This window comes from Oryza brachyantha, chromosome 5 (genome assembly GCF_000231095.2).
Source record: "Oryza brachyantha chromosome 5, ObraRS2, whole genome shotgun sequence".
NCBI classification, from domain to species: Eukaryota; Viridiplantae; Streptophyta; class Magnoliopsida; order Poales; family Poaceae; genus Oryza; species Oryza brachyantha.
Genome location: NC_023167.2, coordinates 11,724,202 through 11,749,413, shown reverse-complemented (window position 1 = coordinate 11,749,413; position 25,212 = coordinate 11,724,202). Strand labels below are relative to the sequence as shown.

At 45.6% G+C, this 25,212-nt stretch overlaps 2 protein-coding genes and 2 pseudogenes across 2 annotated transcripts; 3 read left to right on the top strand and 1 right to left on the bottom strand.

Annotated features, from left to right (window-relative positions):
- On the top strand, positions 1–2,679 carry LOC102712083 (ABC transporter G family member 23). Its single transcript, XM_040523844.1, has 3 exons — positions 1–65; positions 136–294; positions 403–2,679. The coding sequence occupies exon 3, from the start codon at positions 417–419 to the stop codon at positions 2,376–2,378; it is 1,962 nt and encodes a 653-aa protein (XP_040379778.1). The 5' UTR covers positions 1–65; positions 136–294; positions 403–416; the 3' UTR covers positions 2,379–2,679.
- Positions 2,680–14,774: 12,095 nt separating this feature from the next.
- Positions 14,775–16,206, top strand: LOC102699962 (annotated as a pseudogene).
- Positions 16,207–16,526: 320 nt separating this feature from the next.
- LOC102699688 lies at positions 16,527–18,697 on the bottom strand (annotated as a pseudogene).
- Positions 18,698–23,932: 5,235 nt separating this feature from the next.
- LOC121054476 (ATP-dependent RNA helicase RhlB-like) lies at positions 23,933–25,212 on the top strand. The gene has a single exon (XM_040524354.1). The coding sequence runs from the start codon at positions 24,035–24,037 to the stop codon at positions 24,611–24,613; it is 579 nt and encodes a 192-aa protein (XP_040380288.1). The 5' UTR covers positions 23,933–24,034; the 3' UTR covers positions 24,614–25,212.

Below are 25,212 nucleotides of genomic sequence, written 5' to 3'. Positions count from 1 at the left end.
ACTTGCTCCATTTCTCACCAGCTAGCCATGTATCTCGACGAGCGTTCCTCCCATCACCACCTAATGTGTGCTTTTTTTTTTCTCACCTTATTCCCCAGCCAGTTCATCAAGTAATCTTCTTTTTCTTTCTCACAGTCACAGTAGTAAGAAGGCGTGGTGCCATCACGAACAAGAACAATTGATCTGGCTGTGGTGTGTCGTGACGGGCATGTGAGAAGTGCGTTACACGTTCAAGAAAAGTGCGTCGGCTTAATTGTAGCTGAATCCAGCAACAACGTTTGGACGAGCAATACGGTGAGCGAGCTAGCCCAATAGCATATATTCGTCACGGTCCGTTTCGAGTTGATCTCGAGCTAGTAAACTAAGCTTCTGTGTCGATCAATTTCGCTTGCATTTGTATAGCTGCTCGCCTAGCCATGGAGGACCTGTCGTCGGAGCTCGACCCGGCGCTGCTCTCGACGTCGACGTCCTCGTCGTCGCCGCCGGACTCCGCGTCGCCATCGTCGTGCTCCTTCTACCATCCTTCGCCTCCTAGCTGCACCCTCGCCGTGTCCAGCCTCTCCTGCCGGGGCTCCGGCGGCGCCGGGCTGCTCTCGTTCTTGGGTTCCTCGGGCAGCTCCGCCAGCGGTCACGGCCTCCTCAACAACGTGTCGTTCACGGCCTCCAGCTCGCAGATTCTGGCCGTCGTTGGCCCCAGCGGCGCCGGCAAGTCGACGCTGCTCCGCATCCTCTCCGGCCGCGGCACCGGCGGCGAGATCGCCAAGCCGGGCACGGTGTCCGTCAACGGGCACGCCGTCGCCTCCCGCGCGCAGCTCCGCCGGATGTGCGGGTTCGTGACGCAGGACGACAACCTCCTCCCGCTGCTCACCGTCCGGGAGACCATCCTGTTCGCGGCGCGGTTCCGGCTCCGCGCCGCCGTGACGGCGCGGGAGCGGGGGGAGCGGGTGGACGCGCTGATGCAGGAGCTGCGGCTGTTGGAGGTGGCGGACAGCTACGTCGGCGGCTGCGGCGGCGCGGCGCGCGGGGTGTCCGGCGGGGAGCGGAAGCGTGTGTCCATCGCGGTGGACATCGTGCACGACCCGCCGGTGCTGCTCCTCGACGAGCCGACGTCCGGGCTGGACAGCCGGTCCGCCATGGACGTGCTGGCGCTGCTGCGCGACGTGGCCCGCGCGCGGCGGCAGGTGGTGGTGCTCAGCATCCACCAGCCCAGCTACCGCATGCTCGGCTACATCTCCTCGCTGCTGCTCCTCTCCCGCGGCGCCGTCGCGCACTTCGGCACGCTCAAGTCGCTGGAGGACGCGCTCGCGCGGCTGGGCCACGTGATCCCCATGCAGCTCAACCCGCTGGAGCTCGCCATGGAGGTCACCGAGCAGCTCGAGGCGGACCAAGCCAAGTTCGGTCCGCTCGCCGCCATCCAGCACCGCAGGCACCATGGTGGCGACGTCGACGACGAGGAAGAGAGCAGCGACGGCCACGGAGGAGGAGGAGGAGAGCTAGCCCTCCACGCCGCCGAGCAGGGCTACCGCTGCAGCCGCGCGGTGGAGGTGGCGGCACTGACGGCGCGCTGCTGGCGCACCATGCACCGCACGAGGGAGCTCTTCGCGGCGCGGGCCGCGCAGGCGGTGATCGCCGGGCTCGGCCTCGGCAGCGTCTACTTCCGCCTCCGCCCCGACCCGGAGGGCGTGGCGCTCCGCCTCGGCCTCTTCGCCTTCAGCCTCAGCTTCCTCCTCTCCTCCACCGTGGAGGCCCTCCCGATCCTCCTCCACGAGCGCCGCGTCCTGATGCGGGAGTCCTCCCGCCGCGCCTACCGCCTCTCCTCCTACGTGGTGGCCAACGCGCTCGTCTTCGCGCCGTGCCTCCTCGCCGTGTCCCTCCTCTTCTCGGCGCCCGTCTACTTCCTCGCGGGGCTCCGCGCCACGCCCCAGTGCTTCGCCTTCTTCGCCCTCGCCGTCTGGCTCATCGTGCTGATGGCCAGCTCGCTGGTGCTCTTCCTCAGCGCCGTGTCGCCGGACTTTATCCTCGGCAACTCCCTCATCTGCATCTCCCTCGGCGTCTTCTTCCTCTTCTCCGGCTACTTCATCCCGAGGGAGAGCATCCCGAGGTACTGGGCATTCATGTACTACGTGTCCATGTACAGGTACCCGCTGGACCTGCTGCTCATCAACGAGTACGGCGGCAGCAGCAGCGGCAGGTGCGTGGCGTGGGCCGGCGGTGGCGCCGGCGTGTGCCTGAGGACGGGGGGTGACGTGCTGAGGGGGAGAGGGATCGACGAGGGCATGAGGTGGGTGAACGTCGGGGTCATGCTAGGGTTCTTCCTCGTGTACCGGATCATGTGCTGGGCCGTGCTGGTCAGGAGGGCAGCCAAGACCACGCTGTGATTTCGCACCGATCATGTTGGGGTCGTGCACCCGTGTGGCCGTGTCGGTCAGGGCTCAGGGGAGCGAGAGAGAGATAGAGAGAGCGCAGTGATTTTTTCGTATTCCAGCACTTGTCCTAAAAGTGCATACCGACCTGTTATATCTCGGTGTCATGTAATTTAGCACCGTAAAATTGGTTTATCTTTGGACAATGTAATACAAAAATTTATTTGTGAAAATTTTAGGAGAGAGCACGTGCACAAATCCTAAAGTAATCGCATCATATGCACTGCGGTTAGGGATGACAACAGGTCGGATTTGATGCGGGTAGAGCAATTACTGTCCGTCAACTCGAAGGTTGCGGGTAGAGTTTTCTACTCATACCCGTACCCGCGAATAAAATATGATACCCATACCTATCCCATCCGGTACCGGGCAGGTATCGGGTATCCGTCGGGTCTATCATTTAACATATCAAAATCACATCAAAATAATCATTTCAACATATACAACAAATTAAACATACCGCTCATGATACAATATTGCATCACACATAAAAAGTTCAACCAATACAACATATTGCTCATAATAAAATATTACAACAAATACAACAAATCAATCATAGCAATAATAATAGCGCATAGTACATTATCTGATGTTCAGATTCAACCATTTAATATTGTATCCCATATCAATAACATAGGTCACATCAAACTTTTTAGCTAAAAGGAAGTATATCACAAATATTATTACATGACTAACATAATAAGGTTGAGAAAATTACTTATATGCCACTCAAAGTTCACTGGTTTTCTTATATGCCATTGAAAGTTCTCTATTTCCTTCTATGCCACTGCTTCAACTTTTCGTGTACTCTTATGTCACTCTCGTCACTTTGCCGTGAAACAACCGTTTGCCCACACATGAAAGACCGGACTGCCTTTTACCAGCAAAACAAATCCTAGTGGAGATGGCAATGTCACACCTCAAGCTCAGACCAAGGGAAATGGCATATACTCGGTGTCACCACGGTCCAACAATAGGGACAAGAAGCAAAAAGAAGCTTACTGTTTAAATTTAGAGATTATTTAGTGCACTATTTAGTATATTGGAACTAAAATGGTAAGTAATGCCTTGATACATGGTGGATGGTGCGTTGGATGCTATTTGGCAGTGACAATGTAGTATACATTGCACTCGATGTTAAATTTGGATTCAATTAAGAACCAGTTAATATGAGCAATTTTACCTAGGTACTAGGAAGTACCAAATTTTACACTAAAATTTTGGTACCTTCTAGTACCTACTCAAGGACTGTAAAATTGCTCAGTTAATATATCTGTTAGTTAATTGATGTTAATTTAGTATTTTGGCAGTTTGATACATACTCTTATATTGTACGAATAATGCATAAGTATTTCATTAACAACCATATTGCACAAATATTAGCAAACAAAAGGCAGTCTGGTATTTCCAGTGTGGGGTAAACGTTTGTTTCATGGTAAAGTGATGGGAGTGGCATAAGAGTATACAAAAAGTTGAGGCAGTGGCACAGAAGAAAATAGAGAACTTCCAATGGCATATAAGAAAACTGGTGAACTTTAAGTGGCATATAAGGAATTTTCTCAATAAGGTCAAAATTCAATATGTGGGCTACGTTCGAGTACCCAACGAGTTACCCACGGGTGAGAAAAAATACCCGTGTCCATATCCGTATTAATTCGGATCGGGTACGGGTACTACCCGTGGGTAAAAATTATACCCGTACCCGTCCCCACTGGATCAGGTGCCCGGCAGGTACCCGGTAGCCGTACCCAAATTGCCATCGCTACCTTCCATGTAGAGCTAGACTGTTCACGTGAGCGTGAGATATGCACGAATCTTAGAGCAAATCGTGCGGCGTGAGCGTGAGATATGCACGAATCTTAGAGCAAATCGTGCGGCGTGCACTTTGTGTTACTGTTCAGTGCGGGTACTGCGGTACCGTATTGAAATCCAAAGATGTGCTGCTCCCCTGTTTGTTGGTCGGTGTGTCTCTAGTTTCTTCTCTGTTTTTTTTTCCTTTACAAACAGGGAATTGGGGCGAGGAGCCGAGGAGATGATTAGATTGGCTCATAAGCCATATGTTGTACAATTATCGTATACAAACGTAACAAGGAGTCTACTATCAAAGATCAACAAGGAGTGATTAACTTAGCTCCAGATGATACTCTCTTCGTTATATTTTGTTTGACGCTGTTCGCTCGTGGTCTAAGTTTGAATGTGAATTTTATTTAAAGCTTTTTTATCTAAATATGCAAAACTATTAGTCATGCTCAAAGTTTATACAATAATAAATTAAATTATAATAGAATAACTAATAATTATATAAAGTTTTTAATCAGATAAATGATAAAACATAAAACTAAAATAAAGGATGTTAAATAAAAGACGTATGAAGTATTTGTGTTTTTACTGATAGGCTTGGTGCGCTTACTGTGTTAGTAAGAGCATCTCCAAGAGATTTTCAAAATATATCCTAAAAACAAAAATTTAGGGAATAGATTAAAAAAATACTTCTCCAACAGGTATCTAAATCTATACCTAAAATTTAGGTATTCCTAATATCACCTCAACTATTTCCAATATTTGGGGCAATCTCGTGCATTCCTAAAATGGTCAAGCACGCGGAAAGTGAATCCATCGCAGCATTAGCCGCCGTTGCCATTGCTCCGGACACCAATGCATCTAATTCAACCAGTGTGACAGAAGGTATGGGTAGAATCTGTTGTATTGTTTAAGAATATGTAATATGTAGCTTTGCTGCGTTGAAGAATATGTAGTTGTGATCATTAACTTGACCATACATAGAGTAAGGATATGCAGTTTGAATCTATTGATAATTGATCTAGTCCGTTCAATGCATTAGCAACATTGATAGTTATAGTCAAGAATTAGTTGAAAATGGCCCACATTGATGATGTGACAAAATTTAAAGTTTTTAGGACTCTAGTTTTAGACAACTCTTAGAGAATTGGGTCATACTTTAGCCTAATAGTTTTTGGGATGTTTCTAATACATAAATTTTAAGACTCTAATTTTGGACATCTCTTGGAGATGCTCTAATCTCCCACTTGGTTATATGTTGTTGATACACAAACCACCTACGTGTGAGAGAGAAAATTGTGTTATTTTTTCAGTTGAGATCTAATATAAAAGATTATCTAATTTTATGATAGTTATTTAATAGTGTAAATAATAAAATTAGTTATTATAAAGTTAAAAATATATTTTAGAAATGTAAGGTGATAAATTTTGATATAGAACTTTTTATAAAAAGCACACCTTTAGTAATTTGAAAAGCAGGTAGATAAAAGACGAAGAAAAATTAAGAATAATCCAGGAAAAACAACAACTATGTCTGAATGATCTCATTCAGTAGCCGTAGCCGTTGTCGCCACTTCTCCCTAGTGTTGTTAAGAACAATTTGTTTGATATTTGGACTATTCAAGCCTCCATTACCTCAGAAAGAATAAAATCTGTTGGGCTATTTGTCCCGATTCCCTCGAAATCCGATACTAATAGCACCAACCCTCTAAGAGTAAATCCAGCGGATCATCTATCTTATCATATATTCTCCTCAATATAGATGTTGTGAAGAAAAAAAGGTTCTAGCATATCATCTATCCTATCATCCAAAAATAGAACATGATCTATATTTAAAAGAGAAACTCCAAATATGGATGTTCTCTTTCCTCCATCTATATCTCAACATTCAATCACAAGAGGAGAGATCAATATTAACATGAGAGGAGGTGTTTGTAAAATATTAATAAAATATAAATAGATAATGCAATATAGATGTTTTGTTAGAGTGATGCATGATATGAATAGAGAATCTATTTTGGATAGTCATTCAAATGACTATATGAATGATAAAATTTGGATGAGCCGTTGGGTTTGCTCTAAGACATCCCGCTCGTAAAAAAAGTAACCGAAGCAAATTACCACTTATTTGTACCGGTTGTATATAATATCTGACACTAATAATAATATCCGACATAAATAAAGGTCTCATTTATTACTATGTCGCATACTCCATCGTCGTCGAGATGGCTGGTCGAGTGATGATTCCATTACTATGTCGACCACGTCCACCTTCGTCGTTGAGTGGTGATCTCGTCAACGCGCTGGTCGCATCCACCTTCACCGCCAAGATGGTCGCCATCGAGTGGTGATCCCATCCCCACATCAGCCTGTCAACTTCCATTGCCACTGAGATGTTCGCCGCTGAGTGGTGATCCCATCACTACGCTGGCAATGTCCACCTTCGTCACTGAGATTTTGTCACCTTGTGGTGATCTCATGACCACGTCAGCCACGTCCACCTTCGCTGCTGAGACTGTGACCGCTGAGTGATGATCTCGTGACCATGTTGGCCACATCCACATTCTCCATCGAGTGATGATCTCATCACCATAGCAACCATGTCCACCTTCGTCGTCAAGATTGTTATTGCCGAGTGGTGATCTTGTCATCTCGCCGACACATCCACCTTCATCGCCAAGTGATGATCTCGTCATCACGCCGACCACATTAGGGATGGCAACGGGTATATACCCGTCGGGTATTGGAAGAACGTTATCATCCCTGAGTATATATAATTGTCCCACACCCATCCTCGTTTGCGCTCGTGGGTACAGATTTCGCCTTGTCCTCGTCCCCAACCAGGTAAAATTAACCCGATGGGTACCCAATTCCCCAGCACTCCCCGCATGCGCAGGCGTTTTGTCGAGCAGGTGGCGGGCATGGAAATTGCACGAGAGGGAGACCGAGAATCAAGAAAACCATGAATCCACAGCGCAACACCAAGCGAAGAAACTTGATCGTGCAAAGATTAGTGGGTGAAGAAGCATCTAGATCAGGAGGGAAGGAGATACCTTGAACTCTCCAAATCAGGAAGCTGCCTCGAGCGCTCCTCCGGTGCAGTGTGGGGAAATTTTTTAGTTTTGCAACTAGCTCTGCCTTGTCGTGAAGGGCAGGAGCTCTAGCAGCATCCTCTTGTACGGGGAGAAGGCGGGGAAGAGGCAATGGTGCTTGCACCTCACGACGCAGGGGTCGGAGAAGGCGACCTCGACTGGTCCACGCCCTCGATGCAGAGCTGGGCGAGGTGGTGCGGCTGCAGCATGTGTGACCACACGACGCCGAGTGGGGCGACGGCGACCGCGTGTGCGGGCGAGTGCGGCGGCTGCGGTGTGACTCGCGAGTACGGCGTGTGAGCATCGGCAGGTCCTAGGGTTTCAATGCTTGGCAATTTGTGATTTGGGCTGGGCCAAAATAGTTGATGGCATATTTGGGCCTATTTTGCTATAACTGCTAAAATAAATGGGTTACCCGATGGGTAACGAGGACATGTATGTATAGAACGTCTCCATACCCGCCATACCCGTTGGAGATGGATTCTTGCCTATTTTGATACCCGCGGGAAGAGAGACGATCACATACCCATCCCCTAATGGAGCAAATACTCGTCGGGTATCGGATATCGGGGCCCCGTTGCCATCCCTGGACCACATCCTCCGTCACTGTCAAGTGGTGCTCTTGACAACATGCTAGATATGTCCACCATCACCGTTGGCTGGTGATCTCATCACCACACCGACTACATCCATCGTCATCGCCTGGTGGTGATCTCATCACTACGCTGGTCATATTCACCGTTGTCATTGGTTGGTGATCTCATCACCAGTCGACCACGTCCACCATCATCACTAAAATTGGCACTATCGAGTGGTGATCTCATCAACACGTCGGCCACATCCATCATCGCCATTAACTAGGTGATGACCTCATCATGTCATCACCGTCGACCTTCACCGCATCCATTGTTGCCACCGAGTGGTGACTGAAGTCCCAGAGAGAGCCTAGAGGGGGGGTGAATAGGTGTCCTGAAAATTCTTTCAAATCGCAGCGGTCAGTACAGAGGCCGGACCGTCCGGGCCTACGGCTAGACCGTTCGGTTGGCACTCTCAGGTTGGGCCGAGAACTCTGGCCGGACCGTCCTAGTTAGAATACCAGACCGTCCGGTCAGTGAAAAATGCAGACTTGACAGTCTACCTTTTCGGTGATGTTCCTGGGAACGTGATGTGATTGTGTGTGGAATAAAACAGCAGAAAGATTGCAGGAACAAACAAAACACGAAATCATAAGAACAAAGACACGAGAGATTTATTCCGTAGTTCGGATCTTTCGATCCTACTCTCCGTTGAGGCGCTCCTGCGAGCGGGATCTCTCTCGATCCTTTCCCTCTCTTGGCTTACTCTCATAAGGCCAACACGGGTCTCCGAATTCACACCTAGGGACTAGCAACCCCTTCGATCGACCACCAAGGTCAAGATCAAGGCGGCTTGCCCAGCCCTAGATTGTGATTCACTCTACCCTGCAGCCTTCTATGAGAAAGCACAAGAATCCACTATCAATCTTACATATTCCCTTGCGGAGGTTAGGCACCAACCTTCACAACTTGCTCCTGGGCGATCCACACGAATCGGAGGCTCGCGGGCGACGCCTATCCGTCTAGGAGATCAATCTCCAAGAGTAATAGGCCACCTTGACTCCACATGCATCCATCAACGCCCGAGAATGAACACTCTATCACTCACTAACCTTAACACTCTCTCTAAGACATGATTCAACGATTAATCTCTCTAGGAGGTGTATTGGGTTAGTGGGGAGGCTTGAGAGGGGCTAAACTTGCCCTAGCAACCAGAAAACTCGAACAGAAAGCCTCTCCAACGGCTAGATCTCAAGAGCCCCTTTTATGGCAGACGTCATATAGCCGTTGGAAAAGAAACCTAACCGGACTGTCCGGCTAGGGGGCCGGACCTTCCGGCTGACACTTAACACATTCACTCCGAGCAGGGGCCGAACCAAGGTCCGGACCGTCCTGTCACCGGACTGTCCGGACAGAAGTCCGGACCGTCCGGTCCCTGCTGCTTGCGAAAAACAGCAGCGAGCCTCCGCTCGACTTCGACTCAACCCTAACCACTCTTGGATGCATGCTTAGCTTCTGGTGACCCCTCTTAATAGTACGGAGTTCCTACGACTCGAAAAGAAAAATAAAATACGCCTTCGAGCGCCTTCGTCTTTATAGAGCCATCGCTTCGGGTCACACATGCTCTAAGTTTTATCAAGTAATCCTTCAATCGAATTGATCCTTTAAATTTCTCTGCAATCACAGCTCATTAGCGCACACATGCTTAGCTAGCATTGTCATTAATCATCCAAAACTTTATTTAGGGGCTAGATGCACTTTTAGTGACCTCATCACCACGGCAACAGCCTTCGCTAGTAACAAGTGGTGCTTTTGTCCCAGTCACATCATTCGCCACTATTGAGTGGGAACATCGTCTTCTCACATCGGCCGCCAATATCACCGTCAAGTAGTGACCTTGTCCTTATATCAGTCGTCATCATCACCGCTAAGCGGTGACTCTGGTCTAGATCGGGATGTGTGTAAAAGGGATTCATGGTTGTGAGCTTTTCTCCTACACAGAAATTTGAACTAGATAGTATACTCCACGGAAACTTCATGAACTTAAAAATGTGCTTACTAGTGCGGTCCACTTTGACTAGGTGTAAATGCATCCCTTTTTGGGATAGCGAGCCATTGCTCTTGTACGGTAATTGCGCAGTTTATACCATGCCTAGAAAAACATTGTATTTTTTATGGTTTGCCATAACGAAAACATGATAATCATAATTTGCCCAATTATGGTACCAATGGTATGCCCTTAAAAAGAGTCGCCAACTGATTTTCTTTTGAAAATGCAGATATTGGATGGACATATCCTAGGCATACAAATACTATTAAGTATGTGCTAGATTTGAGTGGGCTTGGGTAGATGTTGGATGGACATATCCTAGGCACACAAATACTATTAAGTATGTGCTAGATTTGAGTGGGCTTGGGCTAGTCGGGATTATAATCACTAGGTTAATCTTTGGATTATGCTTTTTAGCATTATGTATCCTCGAGCAAGATAGCCTTTGATTATACGTGTGAGATACTATGATGTGATTTGCATCTATTAAATCACTCGGGTTGTTTGCGCTCAGGAGAGAGCCACCTGGGCTAGAACCACTCGGGTTTCTGAGCACTTGGCAGAGTGTCACTCGAGTCAGGATTACTCAGTATTCCGAGGATATACCAGGTTATAGCCCTTATTAGACTCTATGTTTATTTGTTTCTCATTTAACCATAGAGTTGGGGGCTACACCTATTAGATGCATGTACTTGATGCACCTAAGTTTTTATTTATTTATAACCTTTGTTCGACTCTATGTTTAAATTATTCTCATTTAAGCATAGAGTCGGGGGCTACACTTAATAGATGCATCTATTCGATGCAACTAATTTTTTTATTTTCTTCGGAGCCCTCCACAACATCTAAAGTCTTGGAGAAGAATGCACTCAGGAGATATTCTCGATGATCGGGAACCTACATAGGTGATTTGTGTGGTTACGTAGGACTCCGGAGGCTGTTGAGGGTACCAGGTATACATATACCCATGTATTTTACATATTTGTATAGGAAGATGGTCCTAAATTATAGAGGAAGATGTAAAAGTGGATATTGAGCTAGATATATGGTAAGGATTAGGTTTTCTACGTCTGGATTTGCTTAGTCTTCTCTTGTAACCCTGTGGTGAAAAAACCTAGTGTGGTTTGTGGGGCCTACCTGTCATTGAGCAGTAGGATCCTAATTGAAAAAACTCCAAAATTAACTCTAAATTAAGATTAAAAATTTAAATCTTGGCTTATAATCAAAAAAAGTGTAGAGATGGGGCAGGATCCATCCTGTAGACAGTTGGTGTCGGCAATAAACTTATAGGGTGGCTATTAGGCTCGGAACTCAATGGTTATGATGAAGAAGAAGGAGACGATTTACCCGGATCAGGCTCTCGGCGTGGCGAGATAATACTTTACTCCTGCTTGGCGATTATATTGCGTAGATGAATCTCCGTGCCCTCAAAGGGGCGCTCCGTACCCCCTTATATAGTGGGGGTGGGGTTACAGATATGATAGAGTCCTAATCTAACAAGATTAAGATATATCCCAATTCGGTTACGGCTCGGGTCTGGAGTACACGTCATGTAATCCGGCACGCCCCAAACTACTAGCCGACATCATATATATACAAACTCCCTTCTATTCGATACCTTTTTGACTGTACATACTTATATGGTCTTCGGATATTCCTAGTACAGGTATCTCACACTATCTTTTAAAGTTGATGCCCCCGTCGCCTTAATTGCTCCAGTTGAGGTGATATATTCATAGTACCATCAACCTAACCCGAAGATATCTAAGGTCGATGAGCTAGTCTCCGCTGTTTAGCTAGACCCAAGTTACGTGTGGTCAATGGTTTAGTCTTCTACCATGTTGCTGAAGAGGATTGGTGACCTTTTGAACCTGTCCTGCTAATTAATTGGCATCCCAATTGACACAATGACATATTGGTATGAAAGAACCTAACAGTACTTGATCATTTCATCTTATTATCTCCGAGAACAATACCGCGTGTAATCTCAGCTAGGACGAAAGATATAACTGTCATAGTTAAGCATTTATGTTAATTAATGACACCATTAATCATTTTACACGTTTGACCATTCATCTTATTAAAAAATTATATAATTATTATTTATTTTATTATGATTGGATTTATTACTTAAATATATTTTAATTATAACTTACATTTTATAAATTTATATAAAATTTTTAAAGAAATAAATAATTAAACATATGTAAAAATTAACGACCTTACGTATTAAAAGGGAGGGGGTATCGTTTGAATGTTTCAGCCTCAGTACTGATCGGTGATAACTAGCTTTAGCTGCTCAAAGCTACTCCTTCCGTTTACATAATATAAATATAAGATGTTTGACTTTTTGCTTATAATGTTTTACCATTTATTTTATTCAAAAAATTATGAAAATAGTATTTATTTTGCTTGTGACTTACTTTATTATAAAGGAACTTTAAGCATGACTTGTTATTTTTTATATTAAATAAGACGAATAATCAAACGTTAAAAAAAGTTATGAAATAGAGTTAGTACATAACTACGCCCTCTTCTCTCTCATCTAGTTGCAAGTCTCAGGTACCGGGATATTTACAACCCCAATTGGCGTGGTGTCCCCAGTTGGAACGAAAATAATTATACCCGACTCAGTCCTCCTAACCGGTCAGTACGTCTAGACCGGAAACTACACGAGGTCAATGCATCAGCCTTCCGTAGTGCTTCGTCACGAAACACAGGTCATTTTCTAAGGCATGTTATCTTGGAATGCTGCAACATAATTTTAATCAAAGAAATTTATTATTAACTCATTATTATCATATATTTGTTACTTATGTGTATGCCATTTAGGTCTACCGTGTCTTTTCTTTTTCTTTTCACAAAAGTAGAGAATAAGTGTGATGGTTGTCTTATGGGTTTTATGTCGTCACCTTTTACTATTTCCAAAAGAGTATTTTTCCATCCTCGAGGAGGTATCGCTCTTTTCTATGTAAAATTTAGTACATTCTAGTATCTAAGATATCAAGAGGTATCAAATTTTACAACAGTGGTACCTTATGATATCTCCTCAAGAATAATAAAATTGCTCTTTCCAAAAAGGTAGGAAGTTGATGGGTCATATTCAACATTCACTACCACCCTTGCTCCCTTACAAATGAGTGTATAAAATATGTACTCTATGCTAATGCCCTTATTTTAGCAAACTAAAATTCATGGCCACTCTTCAATTTGAACTAATGTGTCATCTAGGTACATGTATTTATAAAATTTCGAATGTTTTGTTTTTATTCGAAATTTTATACTCCCTCCCATTTTATTTATTTGGCATTGTTAGTTCTACCAACGCCATATATTTCATATGGAGGGAATAATTTTTTTCAGTTGTCTTCAAACAACTTAGAAACAATCAAGAGGAAATTCAATGGTCCTTTATTATATATTGGATACTAGTAGATTTGAAAAGTTTTAGTTTTTGCATTGTCTTGCAAGATTAGATTTCTTTGATACATCACTCCATAGACTTTTTGTGGGGGGCAAGGGAATACACTAATTTATAACCTTAAATATGTTTCAAAACTTGTAGTTTTTAAGATTGGTTTCGTTGGGGCGATGGTGAGCGGGATGGTGGGGGTGTTCTCTGGCTTAGAGGAATGACGAGTGTAGCAGTGGACCGATAGCCATGGGCGATTGTTGGCAACAGGGAAGGCTCCCTCAGCACCACTCCGAGGGAAGGGGAGGAGGACCTTGAAGTTAAGGTTGAAACCAAATTGGATACCGATAGCACCTTTTTCATATCCTAACCCATATTTTTCTTTTAGGATCTAGTCAAATATGGATATTACAAATACAAATACAAACTTGAATAGTGTTGAGCACAAATACAGAACGGCGCGTACCAAAACGAATATGAACGATATTGATTACAAATACTTATTTGGATATCAAATCAAAGCAACCGGATAGCCATTCAACTATTTCATAAATCCCAAATACAACTGTAACATGGAAGTAACAACTAACAATAACAAGCTAGTAGGATAGTATAATTAATTCGTTATATTAAATCATTAGTATATATGAACAAGATCGATAAATAAATTCTAATGTAAATGTGTATGAAACATTTAGAATAATGCTTTCTTTTGTTATCAGGCTGTAATAGTCCGCAAATGCAACATGGATTTCTATGGGATATGATATCAGGATCACATTCGGATATTTAAACGGGTAGATCCATTTTCTTGTGAGGTAATCCGTATCCATGGGGCACCGTATTTCTAAACCCATATTTGTATTAAAAAAACCCAGACCTAGCTCCAAAATCCGAATTATCTTTCCGATACCTGATTTGATGGCCTAAATTTATCCTAGATTAATTCGGTTTGGCGGGTAATACCCATCATGTTTTCACCCCGAGCAATTTCCCATCCTTGAGAAGGTACCATGAGGTATCACTACTTTCTATATAAGCAGTGATACCTCATGGTATCTTTTCAAGGATGAGAAAAATGCTCTTTCACCCCTCTTCTCAAGGATGGAAAAAATGCTCTTTCACCCCTACTTGTGTTGGACGACTCAAAGCATTCCTACTATTCAAAATTATTGTGACGCGAGGAAATTAAAGAAGATTCTCTTAAAGATTAACATAGGGACTTTTAGTAGAACCTACAAAGCCTTCAATTGTTTTAAATAAGGTGAGTTTTCATTTGTTCGGGGCTATAAATTTAGAACAACCTAATCACACGCATCCTACAAAGAATCTCTAGTTTTCGCAATTAACCTGTCAGAGAACGTTCCAGCTTTGTTCCCCTTCTCACAGAAGGATAGCAGTGAAGCAACCAGGCTGCCTCCAATGGCAGACCGAATCCCTTCTGTTGCCGCTGCCATTGCCATTGCCTCCCTACTCCTCATCCTTACGCCGGAAATTGTTTCGTCCGGCCTCATCCCACGGTTCAAGCTAAGCCCAAAGGCAAATAAGCAGATCCGGGACATTTTCAAGGACCATGCCACGGAATTTGCCGGCCTCGCCGCCGACGCCATCCCCAGCGGGGGCGACGGCAGCGAGAGCAGCCCGAGCCAGGCCCCGGCCACCACCGCGGGAACCTACCTCATCACCGTCGGCGTCGGAACGCCCCCGCAGTACGTCTCCGGCGCGTTCGACGTCACCAGCGAGCTCGTGTGGGTGCCGTGCGAGGTGTGCCGTCCCGGCAACCCGCCCTCCTGCCAGCGACAAAGCCGGCGTCTTCAGGACGCTGCCCGGGGGGCTCTACGCATGCGGAAGCTCCGCTTGCCGGGGAACCCTCCAGCAGCGCTGCCCGTCGGGTGGTGATAGCGCATGCACCTACACCTGCAGGTACGGTGGTGCCGGCGGCCTGGTGACGAGCGGAAACCTGGGCGCCCAGGTGTTCACGCTGGGCGACAGCACGATCGAGAATCTGAAGTTCGGCTGCGGCCTCGAGCCGGCGGCGAACTACGGCGTGATCGGCCTGAACAGATGGAGACTCTCCCTCGTCACGCAGCTGCGACTCACGCGGTTCTCCTACTACTTCGCCCCCGAAGACGACGACGACGGGGCCGGCGGCAACGGGAGCTTCATCCTCTTCGGCGAGTACGCCGTCCCGCGGACCAGCGATCCCCGGCACACCCAGTTTTTCCGCTACAACGACGGTGCGTACGGCAACCTCTACCTCGTCGGGCTCTCCGGCGTACGAGTCGGCGGCAACGTGGTGAGCAGCACGCGTACGTCGAGCGGGTCGGGCTCGGGTGGAGCACCCCTCGTCGCTTACCTCAGCACCTCCGTCCCCGTCACCATACTTGAGAAAGGCACGTACGAGCTCGTGAAGCGGGAGGTGATGAGTGCGGTTGGGCCCGAGACGGTGGACGGCGCCTCCGCGCTCGGCCTCGACCTGTGCTACAGGAGCCAGTACCTGGCCAGCGTCGAGTTGCCCGCCATGGCGCTCGTCTTCTGGGACGGCGCGGTCATGGAGCTGCAGCCGCGGAACTACCTCTACCAGGACATGGCTACCGGGCTGGAGTGCCTGACGATACTGCCGTCGTCGCAGGACGCCGGCGGGCTGACGCTCCTCGGCAACCTCATCCAGACGGGCACGCACATGATCTATGACATCGAACGGTCGAGGCTAGTGTTCGAGTCTTTGGACCAGCCGTCCAAACGTCCGTCGTCGTCGTCTACCGCGCCGCCACAGATCCCCATGGCTGTGACGATCGCCTGTTTCGTGTGGTGCGTCGTGGGCTCGTGGCGCGCGTTTCTTGTGAACTGTTGATCTAGTAGTACCGGCCCATTAATTGTCACAGACGAGACGATGAGATATGTTATTGGGCCGAGCTATGTTAGATAAATAAATAGCAATATCTATATGTAAATTTATCTAGTATGGAGATAAAGGTTTGTAAACAGGTGGATAATCCAATAGGCTATCCGAAATCAGGACTTTGTATATTTGAATCTATTCCACATCGTCACTTGTGGGCCCACGGTGATTAACAATAAACAAACCACCGTCCAGAAATCGCTACCGTCCAGAAATCGTCGATGCGTGATCAGCACATTCAGTAGCTTATTCCAGCACCAAATCAGCAACTAACAGTGAATTAAAATTGATAAAGTGATCCGCACTTCATATTACAAGACTGAACTTAAATAGTTTGATAAGTGAACCTGAACTAAACTGAACTAAATAGCTTGATAACTGAACCCGGTAGCAAATAAGACTTGAACTACAATAGTAAGTAGACACATCTAGATATTGCAACGTCGAGCAAGAATCTCCTTCTGCTGCCATTCATAATATTGCTGCTGATGGTAGTTCAATGTATTCAAATCCAAACCAAGAGTTCTCTCCTCTTCCTCCTTCTCGGCCTTCTCAGCTTCTTTCTTCTTGAACTCAAACTTTTCTCTTTCTAATTTGATCCATTCTTCCTGCAGAGTAAAGGCTTTCTGGCACCTCTCTTCTTTCTTCAACTCCCTCCCTCTCAATATTAGCTTCTTTCCATTAGATAGTCCACCGCTTCAATGGTTCTACCATGCCTTAGCTTCTGTTTTTCCTTCTTCTTTCCAGCTGGTCTTCCTGATGGTTGAGCATCACAAACACCATCAGCTGGGGCAGCAGGTTGAAGTGATGCAGGACTTGAATTTGCTGATGTCTTCTGTTTCTTGTTGCTAGTTTTTTGGCAGTGGCAATTTCCTTCCGCCTGTCCATCCACTTGGGCTTGTCCTTTAAGATATTCCAGCAATGCATCACAGGAAACTTCCTATGTTTTTTTGTCTTCAGCTTTGAACAATGCACATGCCTCTGCCATCTGCATGTTAGAAAACATAAATAACAATAAGTGGACAATGTGTGAAATGAATAGACCACTAAAATAATGTAAGTACCTTGTCAGTTTCTCTGGTTCCACTCCTTTGCCTACATTCTATCCTAGACAGACATCCACAGATCACATTCACATCATGTTGTATAGCTGACCAACGATTCAGTAATGAGCTTTCACTACGCGTTGACTCGATCTCTTTGTTTGCATGGAAATATTCATGAATTCGTGCCCACATTGTGCCATGTGATTGATCAACTCCGATAATAGGATCCATGCCCACATTCAGCCAAGCTGACACAAGAAGGATATCCTCCTCTGTACTGAATGCAGGTCCTCTACCCTGAAAAATCTTCCCTATTGCAGGAACTTCATTGGTGGTTGCATTGATAGCGTTGGAAATTTGAGATTGCTCAACACCATTCGCTAGGAGGTCAGTAAAATACCCTGGTGATGTACCACATATAACAGAAATCAAATATGGAACATTATTTTGGCTATAGATAACAAACTGCATGAGATAGAAATCAAATATGGAACAAAAAAAGGTTATTATAGTGATAGCCTACAATGTTTCTCACAATGAAACATTCATGTCAGTAATAACAGCATAAATAGTAGTAGCTACAATAAGAATTTTACCACATAATACAGATGTGGAACATGTAGTATGAATTTTCTTCTTCAGTCTTGATGAGCTAGCAATGCTAATATGACATTATATTGTGCAGTCTGAACTTAATAAAGATCACAAAATTGATTGGTTATAGCAGCAAATCAATTTTGTTCAGTTTGCATTTCACAAAATTGATTGGCTATAGATCACAAAATTGATTGGCTATAGATCACAAACATACTGAAATGTCAATTTGAAATCATGGCACAAACATTAACTGAACTAAATTATCTGTGTCTTCACACCGCAATCATGGGTATAGATCACAAACTAACTGAACTAATCTGTCTCTGTTTTCACACTGAAAATAGATCACAAATTAACTGAACTTAAATTGTCTCTGTTTTCACACTGCAATCAAAAAATTGATTGGCTATAGATCACAAACACCCTGAACTAAACCATGGCACATACAAACTCTGAAATAAATAAATTATAGAGAAATGCATCGAGGATGTCACCTGTGCAACGCTGCGATTCCTCCAACTCGTCGGTGACCGGGATATTGCTAGATCCAGACCACACGCCGGTATCCCCATCCGCCATTGACCTGGCACGGGGTGGCCTGAACATTCTCTACATCGACGGCGGAGGAGTGTTGGGGGGCAGTAGGGTTCGATGTCGGCGGCGGCTGCAAGACTGCTCGCGTTGGCGGCGGTGGCGGGAGGGCTTGGTGGCGGAATCTCACAGGGGCAGGGGAGGGGCGATTAGGGGAGGGTTTCCCAGGAGCTCGCGTATATAGGGGTGCAAGAGGAAGGTGGAGCGCGGGAGGGAGCTGCCGCGCGCGGGAAGGGAGCGAAAGCGAGCGCCTCTTGCTCTGGATAGATGCCGAACGGAGAAAATTTAACCGAGCAGAATATTTCATCACTTCACTTGACAAGATAAATACCTTTGTTCCTAAATGTTTTGACGCCGTTGACTTTTTAATGCATGTTTAATTATTCGTCTTATTCAAAAAATTTACATCATTACTAATTATTTGTATATCATTTTATTTATTGTTAAGCATACTTTTATGCATATATATAACTTTACATATTTTACAAAAAAATTTAAATAAAACGAATGGTCAAACGTATATAAAAAGGTCAATGGCGTCAAACATTTAAGGATGGAGTGAGTATTAAATATATCACTCTACAAACAGTCAAATTCAAATATGACCGCTAGCTTTAAGTTATAAAAAAATAACAACATAATTGGGAATGTGTGTACAATGGTTTGAGTTTAATTTGTTTTTTACAGCTTACAAAAGTTGAATTTGAAGTAGAGTGATATATTTTGTATTAATTAATATTATATTTTTATTGGTTTTAATAATTATCACTCCGTTTCATAATGTAAGACTTTTTAGTCTTGCCTAGATTCATATGGATACTAATAAATCTAGACATATATATATGTAAATTATATATATTTATCATTGATGAATTTAGTCAGGGCTAAAAAGTAATATAAAACGGGGTAGTAGTTAAGTGATATATCAGAAAGACGATTGAAAATCCATCTTTATAAATCGTCTTCAATGTTTGCGTTTTTGTTTCCTTTTGCATAGGGATGGGCTTGGTCTGGGTTGACCCACTGGCATGGTTGGCCCATCCCACAGATTTGGCTTGTCGGTGCTTTGCCGTTTTGCTTTGCCATACATATGCTTTAGATCACGCGGGCTGCACAGGTTTTGTGCATGTGAACATTCATGTCTGAGGGCGTTTTTCGCGTTTTACAATGAGCTACGAAGTAATGCCCCCGTCCTTTGGCTTTTTCTCTAAAAAAAATACCAAACAATATATCTGTAAATAAAAAATAATTTATAAATAATATATGCGTATCCTTAACGATCTAAAAGTAAATGCTAAAATAAAATACAGTAAGAAAAACCTCCAAATCAACTATAAATCTAAGTTTGAAGATTCAAAATTTGACTTATAAATATAGGCAAAAGCAAAAAGAAGAGGCAATATATAGTCACATCAAGATTTCCTTGAACAGTGAAACGAGTCTAGAAGGACGTTGATAAATGATCATCCGAGGAATTTTGATGGCATTATCATCTATACGGTGTAGAGCATTTGGCTCCAAAGAGATGCCCAGGTTTTCCAAAACTCTTATGCTACAACGATACAAATGGCTAAAAACATTATAACTTTGTTTAAAGCTATGGGGAAATCTGTAACTAAGAGTAGTCCCCTTTTGTTTTCTGCTTGTAATTGCTTGTGTTTAGAAGGACTGTTAAAATCCTTCAAGCCTATATGTTTGTATTTTTGTTGCCTCTTCCCCTCAAAATGAAATGACAGAGCTCCTACTTGGTTTATCCAGAAAAACGATGAGCGCGATCATGTAGTCGGAGCCGCGGCTGAGGCTTGCAAGTCCTCACACGTTGCACTTGGCGGTGTACCCAAGTACTCCATCTGTATTTTAATATGAGGTATCGTATAATAACCGTGGATATGAGGCATAGGTTGACCTTGAATGGTTCACTGAAGGGTAGCTAGGGATATCTCTTCCCTGTCGATGTCTTTTGACATCCCTATCAACCTTTTTGAAGCAAAGAAGAAGACACAACACCAATGGAACAACGTAACGTGTATCTTTTAGCAAAACAAAGAGAAATGAGGTATCATACCAAGGGTTAAAGAAAGGGTTTAACCAGCAAATTCGTATATGTTTTTTCAATGACTTCCCATATCCCTAGTTTTTTAACTCCGGGTTTTGGGTAATGGATATGGGTTCAGCCCCCTTCCCATGGAGAGCATAAGAACCATTCGTATACGCCAGGAGCATAAGTTGATGTGGGAATTTGTATTAGATAGAGAAAGAAATGACTTCTCTGCTTGAGAAATTTTGGCTATGAGGCTCTTTGAAGATCTAGTTAGACCGCTCCCTCCTCCTGCGGTGATGCAGCGGAGCTCGGCGAAATGCAGTGACAACCTATGGAGCTTGAGTGACCACCTACGGAGCTCGGGTAGCCTGGATTAATGTGGTGGCACGGATTCGGTGGGGGGACATGGAGCTTGATGGTGCCACGTAGAGGAGCTCGACAATCACAACTTCCATCACCATCAATCCCTTCTTTCTCGACTCGCCTGCGATTAGGTATGTTTGCTCTCACTCCTCCATCCTCACCTGGCTGCTCTCGCCCTGTTTCTTGGGGGTGGAGAAAGTAGGGTAACATGTCCTCCAACGTACATCCGCACCATGGCTTGCTACTTTTTTTTTTTGACAAAGCCATTCATATATCTTGAAGAACCGTGGATCCTAGTGAAACCACTCTTCTCTACCCCCTCTCACCTCCACCTCTACACAAGTGGTTCGCCGATGTGGCAAGTTAAAACAACTTGCCATGTAGGTGCACTATGAATGCTCTTAGCGATTTGTTCGGCAGTTCATGAAGTTGGGGCAATGTTGTTAGTAGTTGATATTACTTCTTGAGTTGCTACATGCTTTACTTTATAGGAGAAGAACTGATCGCTAGTCTATTGTCCTAAAATAATTTTATCTTTTGTTATCTTATTTGTTCTAAAATAATTTTATCTTCCAAACTATGAGACTTTGGCCTTGTTCGAAACTAACAAGGATTTTGGATCATCTGATTGTGATCGTTGTTTAAGGGTACAAACAATTGAATTAACTAGTAAAAAATAAAAAAATCTAGTTTAGAAATATCATATGAGTATTTTTTATATATAAATGTTTTATGCAAATCTGACTGTTTAAGAGTTTGAAAAGCGTAGTAGCAAAAATCCATAATCCAACATGGATCTCAAATACATCTTGTGTGAAGGTGATAGGACAAATGTAGTGCATACTAGTCTTTTTCGTTTATATTGTTGTGGTATGATATGTGAAAACTATAAAAATAAATTCGGATGGAAGGAGTATGTTATTAGGTTTGGTATCATTTCATTTTATAAGGTGTGCTGTTAGCCTGTTACTCCTTAATTTACTTAATTTGCTCTAGCTGTCCATCCCAGTTAGCTTGGGCTGATCGCCTAACCTAATATGCAAATATAATAAGCTGATTTGAGACCGTTGGGTGTGGATCCCAACTCTACATACAACCTGAAGAAGAAAAACAGAGTTTGTGAGACATCCTATTTATACCTTGTAGCCATATCAAATTAGTATCATCAAGTATTTATACAAAATTGACCATTGGCAGATCGACACCCAGCGATCCTAGCTGGCTGGGCGAACGTGCAATAGAATTTGGTGGGTTTTAATTATTAAAAACAAAAAATTTATAGTAAACATAGACACAGATGTACCATGCAACAAAGTTTTTCTCGATTCATTATTGAATTTGACCATTTACTTATATAAATTTATAAAAACACAACAAAACATATTCATAACTATTAAACACAACGTTAGTTACAAGGCGCCGTATCTGGTGCAAACCAGGGTTGTTGTGCAACCTTGCAAACTTTTAATCAAGACCACAGGATGCTCATCCGATGGATACGGACAGAGGTGGTTTACTTTTGCACTTAATCGCCCGCACTCATCTCTGTTAATCTGTTTTTTATGCAAATCCCCCCTCACTTTGTGTGGCCGCCGCCCTCCGCCTTGCCGCTCCCTTCGTCCTCTCGTCGTTGCCGCTCTCCACCGTAGCCGCGGCCCCGCCAAGCCGACTCGACGCGGTTGTTGGCCCACTGAGCTGCGCCTCCTGCCATCGCCGCTCGTGGCCGTGGCCACGTCCCCGTTTAGCCAACTCAACGCAGTCGCTGGCCTGCCGAGCTGTGCCTCCCGCCGCGCCGCTCGCCGCCACGGCCGCATCCCCGTCTAACCGGCTTGACGCGGTCGCTAGCCCGCTGAGTTGCGGCTCCCGCTGTCACCGCTAAAATATGCAATGGAATTGTGTTCTGGGATTGACACTGATGTGCTGATTTTGAGTGACTGCAAATTTGTAATGGAATTGTGTTCTGTCATTTGATAATGAGATTCAATCAAGTGGGACCATAAAAACTTTTTTTTTTCTTGTGGTGACGGTGGAACCTATGGGTGTGTAACTAAATAATAGCCTGAATGAACTACCAGCTGTTTTCTGTGTCAATCTGTCGAACTGAATATATGCCCAACTTCATGCATTCGGATGATAGATGAACTGAAACCAGCATGGATTTTGACTTCCAGCAAGTACACTTCCACAGTTCATAGTTCACAGCGCCCGCTGGTACTGCACAGGGTCTGTCTCGTTGGAATCTGAAACATCACACGTGCCGGACTCCATGGCGGCAACGGTGCGTTCTGCACCGTGACCTCACAATGGGAGGGTTTGCGACATGGCGGCGGCGGCACGGCGAAGGGGCACCGGCAAGTCACTAGCAGGCGGTGGTGAATCACGTGTGCTGTAGAAACAAAACGACGCGGGGAGGGTGGGCGGACGAACACTGTGATTAGGGGGGATTTGCATAAAAAAGCAGATTAGCAGAGATGAGGAGATGAGTACGGGCGGTTAAGTGCAAAAGTAATCCACCTCTGTCTCTAGCCATCGGATGAGCATCCTATGGTCTACATTGAAAGTTTGCAAGGTTACACGGCAAACTTGGTTTGCACCAGATACGGTGCCTAGTTACAAGTCACTTTGACCACAACTAAGAATATATCGTGGAAGCACCGAAGGCGACACTATTTTGCCCAAACCGTAGATCATCACCCACGTTAAGCAATCAATCAAATCTACCCTTTTTACGAATGTGAATTCCCTCCATTAGTTCCATGAGAAAGTGATAAAGTACGGATTTAGTTCGTTTCACATTTTATTATTTTGACGAGGCACTTCTCTTGTTGTGCTGTAAATTAAACAAAGCTTCCACTTGTAACGAAAGCGAGCGAGCGAGCGAGAGAGGGAGAAATGCCCAAGGCGACAACGTATTCGAGCTGTGCGCGGCGGGCCCCCCAATAATGCCGCTCCGATTCGGCAATTTTTTTTTTAGATTTTGCGCATCGCATCACACCTCCTCCCTCCCCCCCCCCCCCCCCCTCTCCTCCCATCCCCGCGCCACCACGTCGCCGCTGATCGGAACCGCCGTCAACCGCCTCCGCGGCGCTGTTGCCGCCGCCGCCGCCGTGGGGGAGCGGGGCTTTTCTTGGCGGTTGCATGTATGCGGGAGGGGAGAACCAATGGGGGAGTGGATGGAGAGGGAGAGGGAGGGGGAGGGGTGGTTCGGCGGCGGAGGCAGCCAGCGGCGCAGCCGTCGACCTCCGGGTCGGCCGCGTCGTCGTCCTCCGGTAGGAGAGCGGAGGAGGAGGGCGGAGGCGGAGGCGGTAGCAGGAAGCAGGGGAGGCGCAAGAACCAGCGGCCGCGGGAGGGGGTCGCGAGGGCGATCCGGGAGCGGCTGCCCGCGGCGGGGGCCTGCTGGGGCAACGGAGCGGTGGTTGAGGGGATCGGGGGGAGCAGGGGCAGGAGCCGGAGGGAGAGACCCGGCGATGACCGCGGAGGCGGCGAGGACGATCCGGGCGCAGCCACCGCCGCCGCCGCCGCGAGGGCTCCCGCGGCGGCGTGGTGCTGCGTCTGCCACTGCCCGGACGAGGAGTGCCGGCTGGAGGCGAACCCTAGCGCCAACGGCAAGGAGGACCCGGGGCTCCGCTCCCTGCTCGAGCAGAACGACTTCTTCTCCGACGACTGCAACCCGCACGCCGCCTCCGCCGCCTTCCCTGTGCCCGGCGACAGCTCCGATTAGGTGCCATTGATCCGTCTATCCATCACCACCAAACATTTCTGTACACAAATTCCACACAACAACAAAGAGGATTTTTCTTTTCTTTTCTTTTCCATTCGAAGATGTGAGGTGTGCGATTGCGTTCTTGATCCTTCCCTCCGATTGCGTTGTTGATTGATTCCTTGCTCCGGTTCTTCTTCTCCGTGTACTTTTTCTCTGTCACCATCCTCTGTACATATGTACTGTGATGACAGGAGTGGACATGGGGTGGAATGAAATCAATGGATGGGCATTTCTTTGGTTTTGTTCTGTAGCTATTGGTGACTGTGCATTGATTGCCTTGGACATCAGATGGATGAGGATGCAGAAGAAAGCCACACCAACAAGTACACTGCACACAGACTTTCTTGAACTCAGCTGTGTTGCGGATCTCCAGTCCAGCTGTGTTGGTACCTGCCATTGGAGGGGCTCACAGACTCGAAGGAGGTCAGAGCTCACAATCAACTACCGTCGTCTAAGGCTGGATAACGAGCTGGATTAGCTTAGTCTAGCTCATTAAGATAACGAGCTGGCTCGACTCGTTATCTCGTTATCGTAACAAGCTAAAAACCCAACTCGGC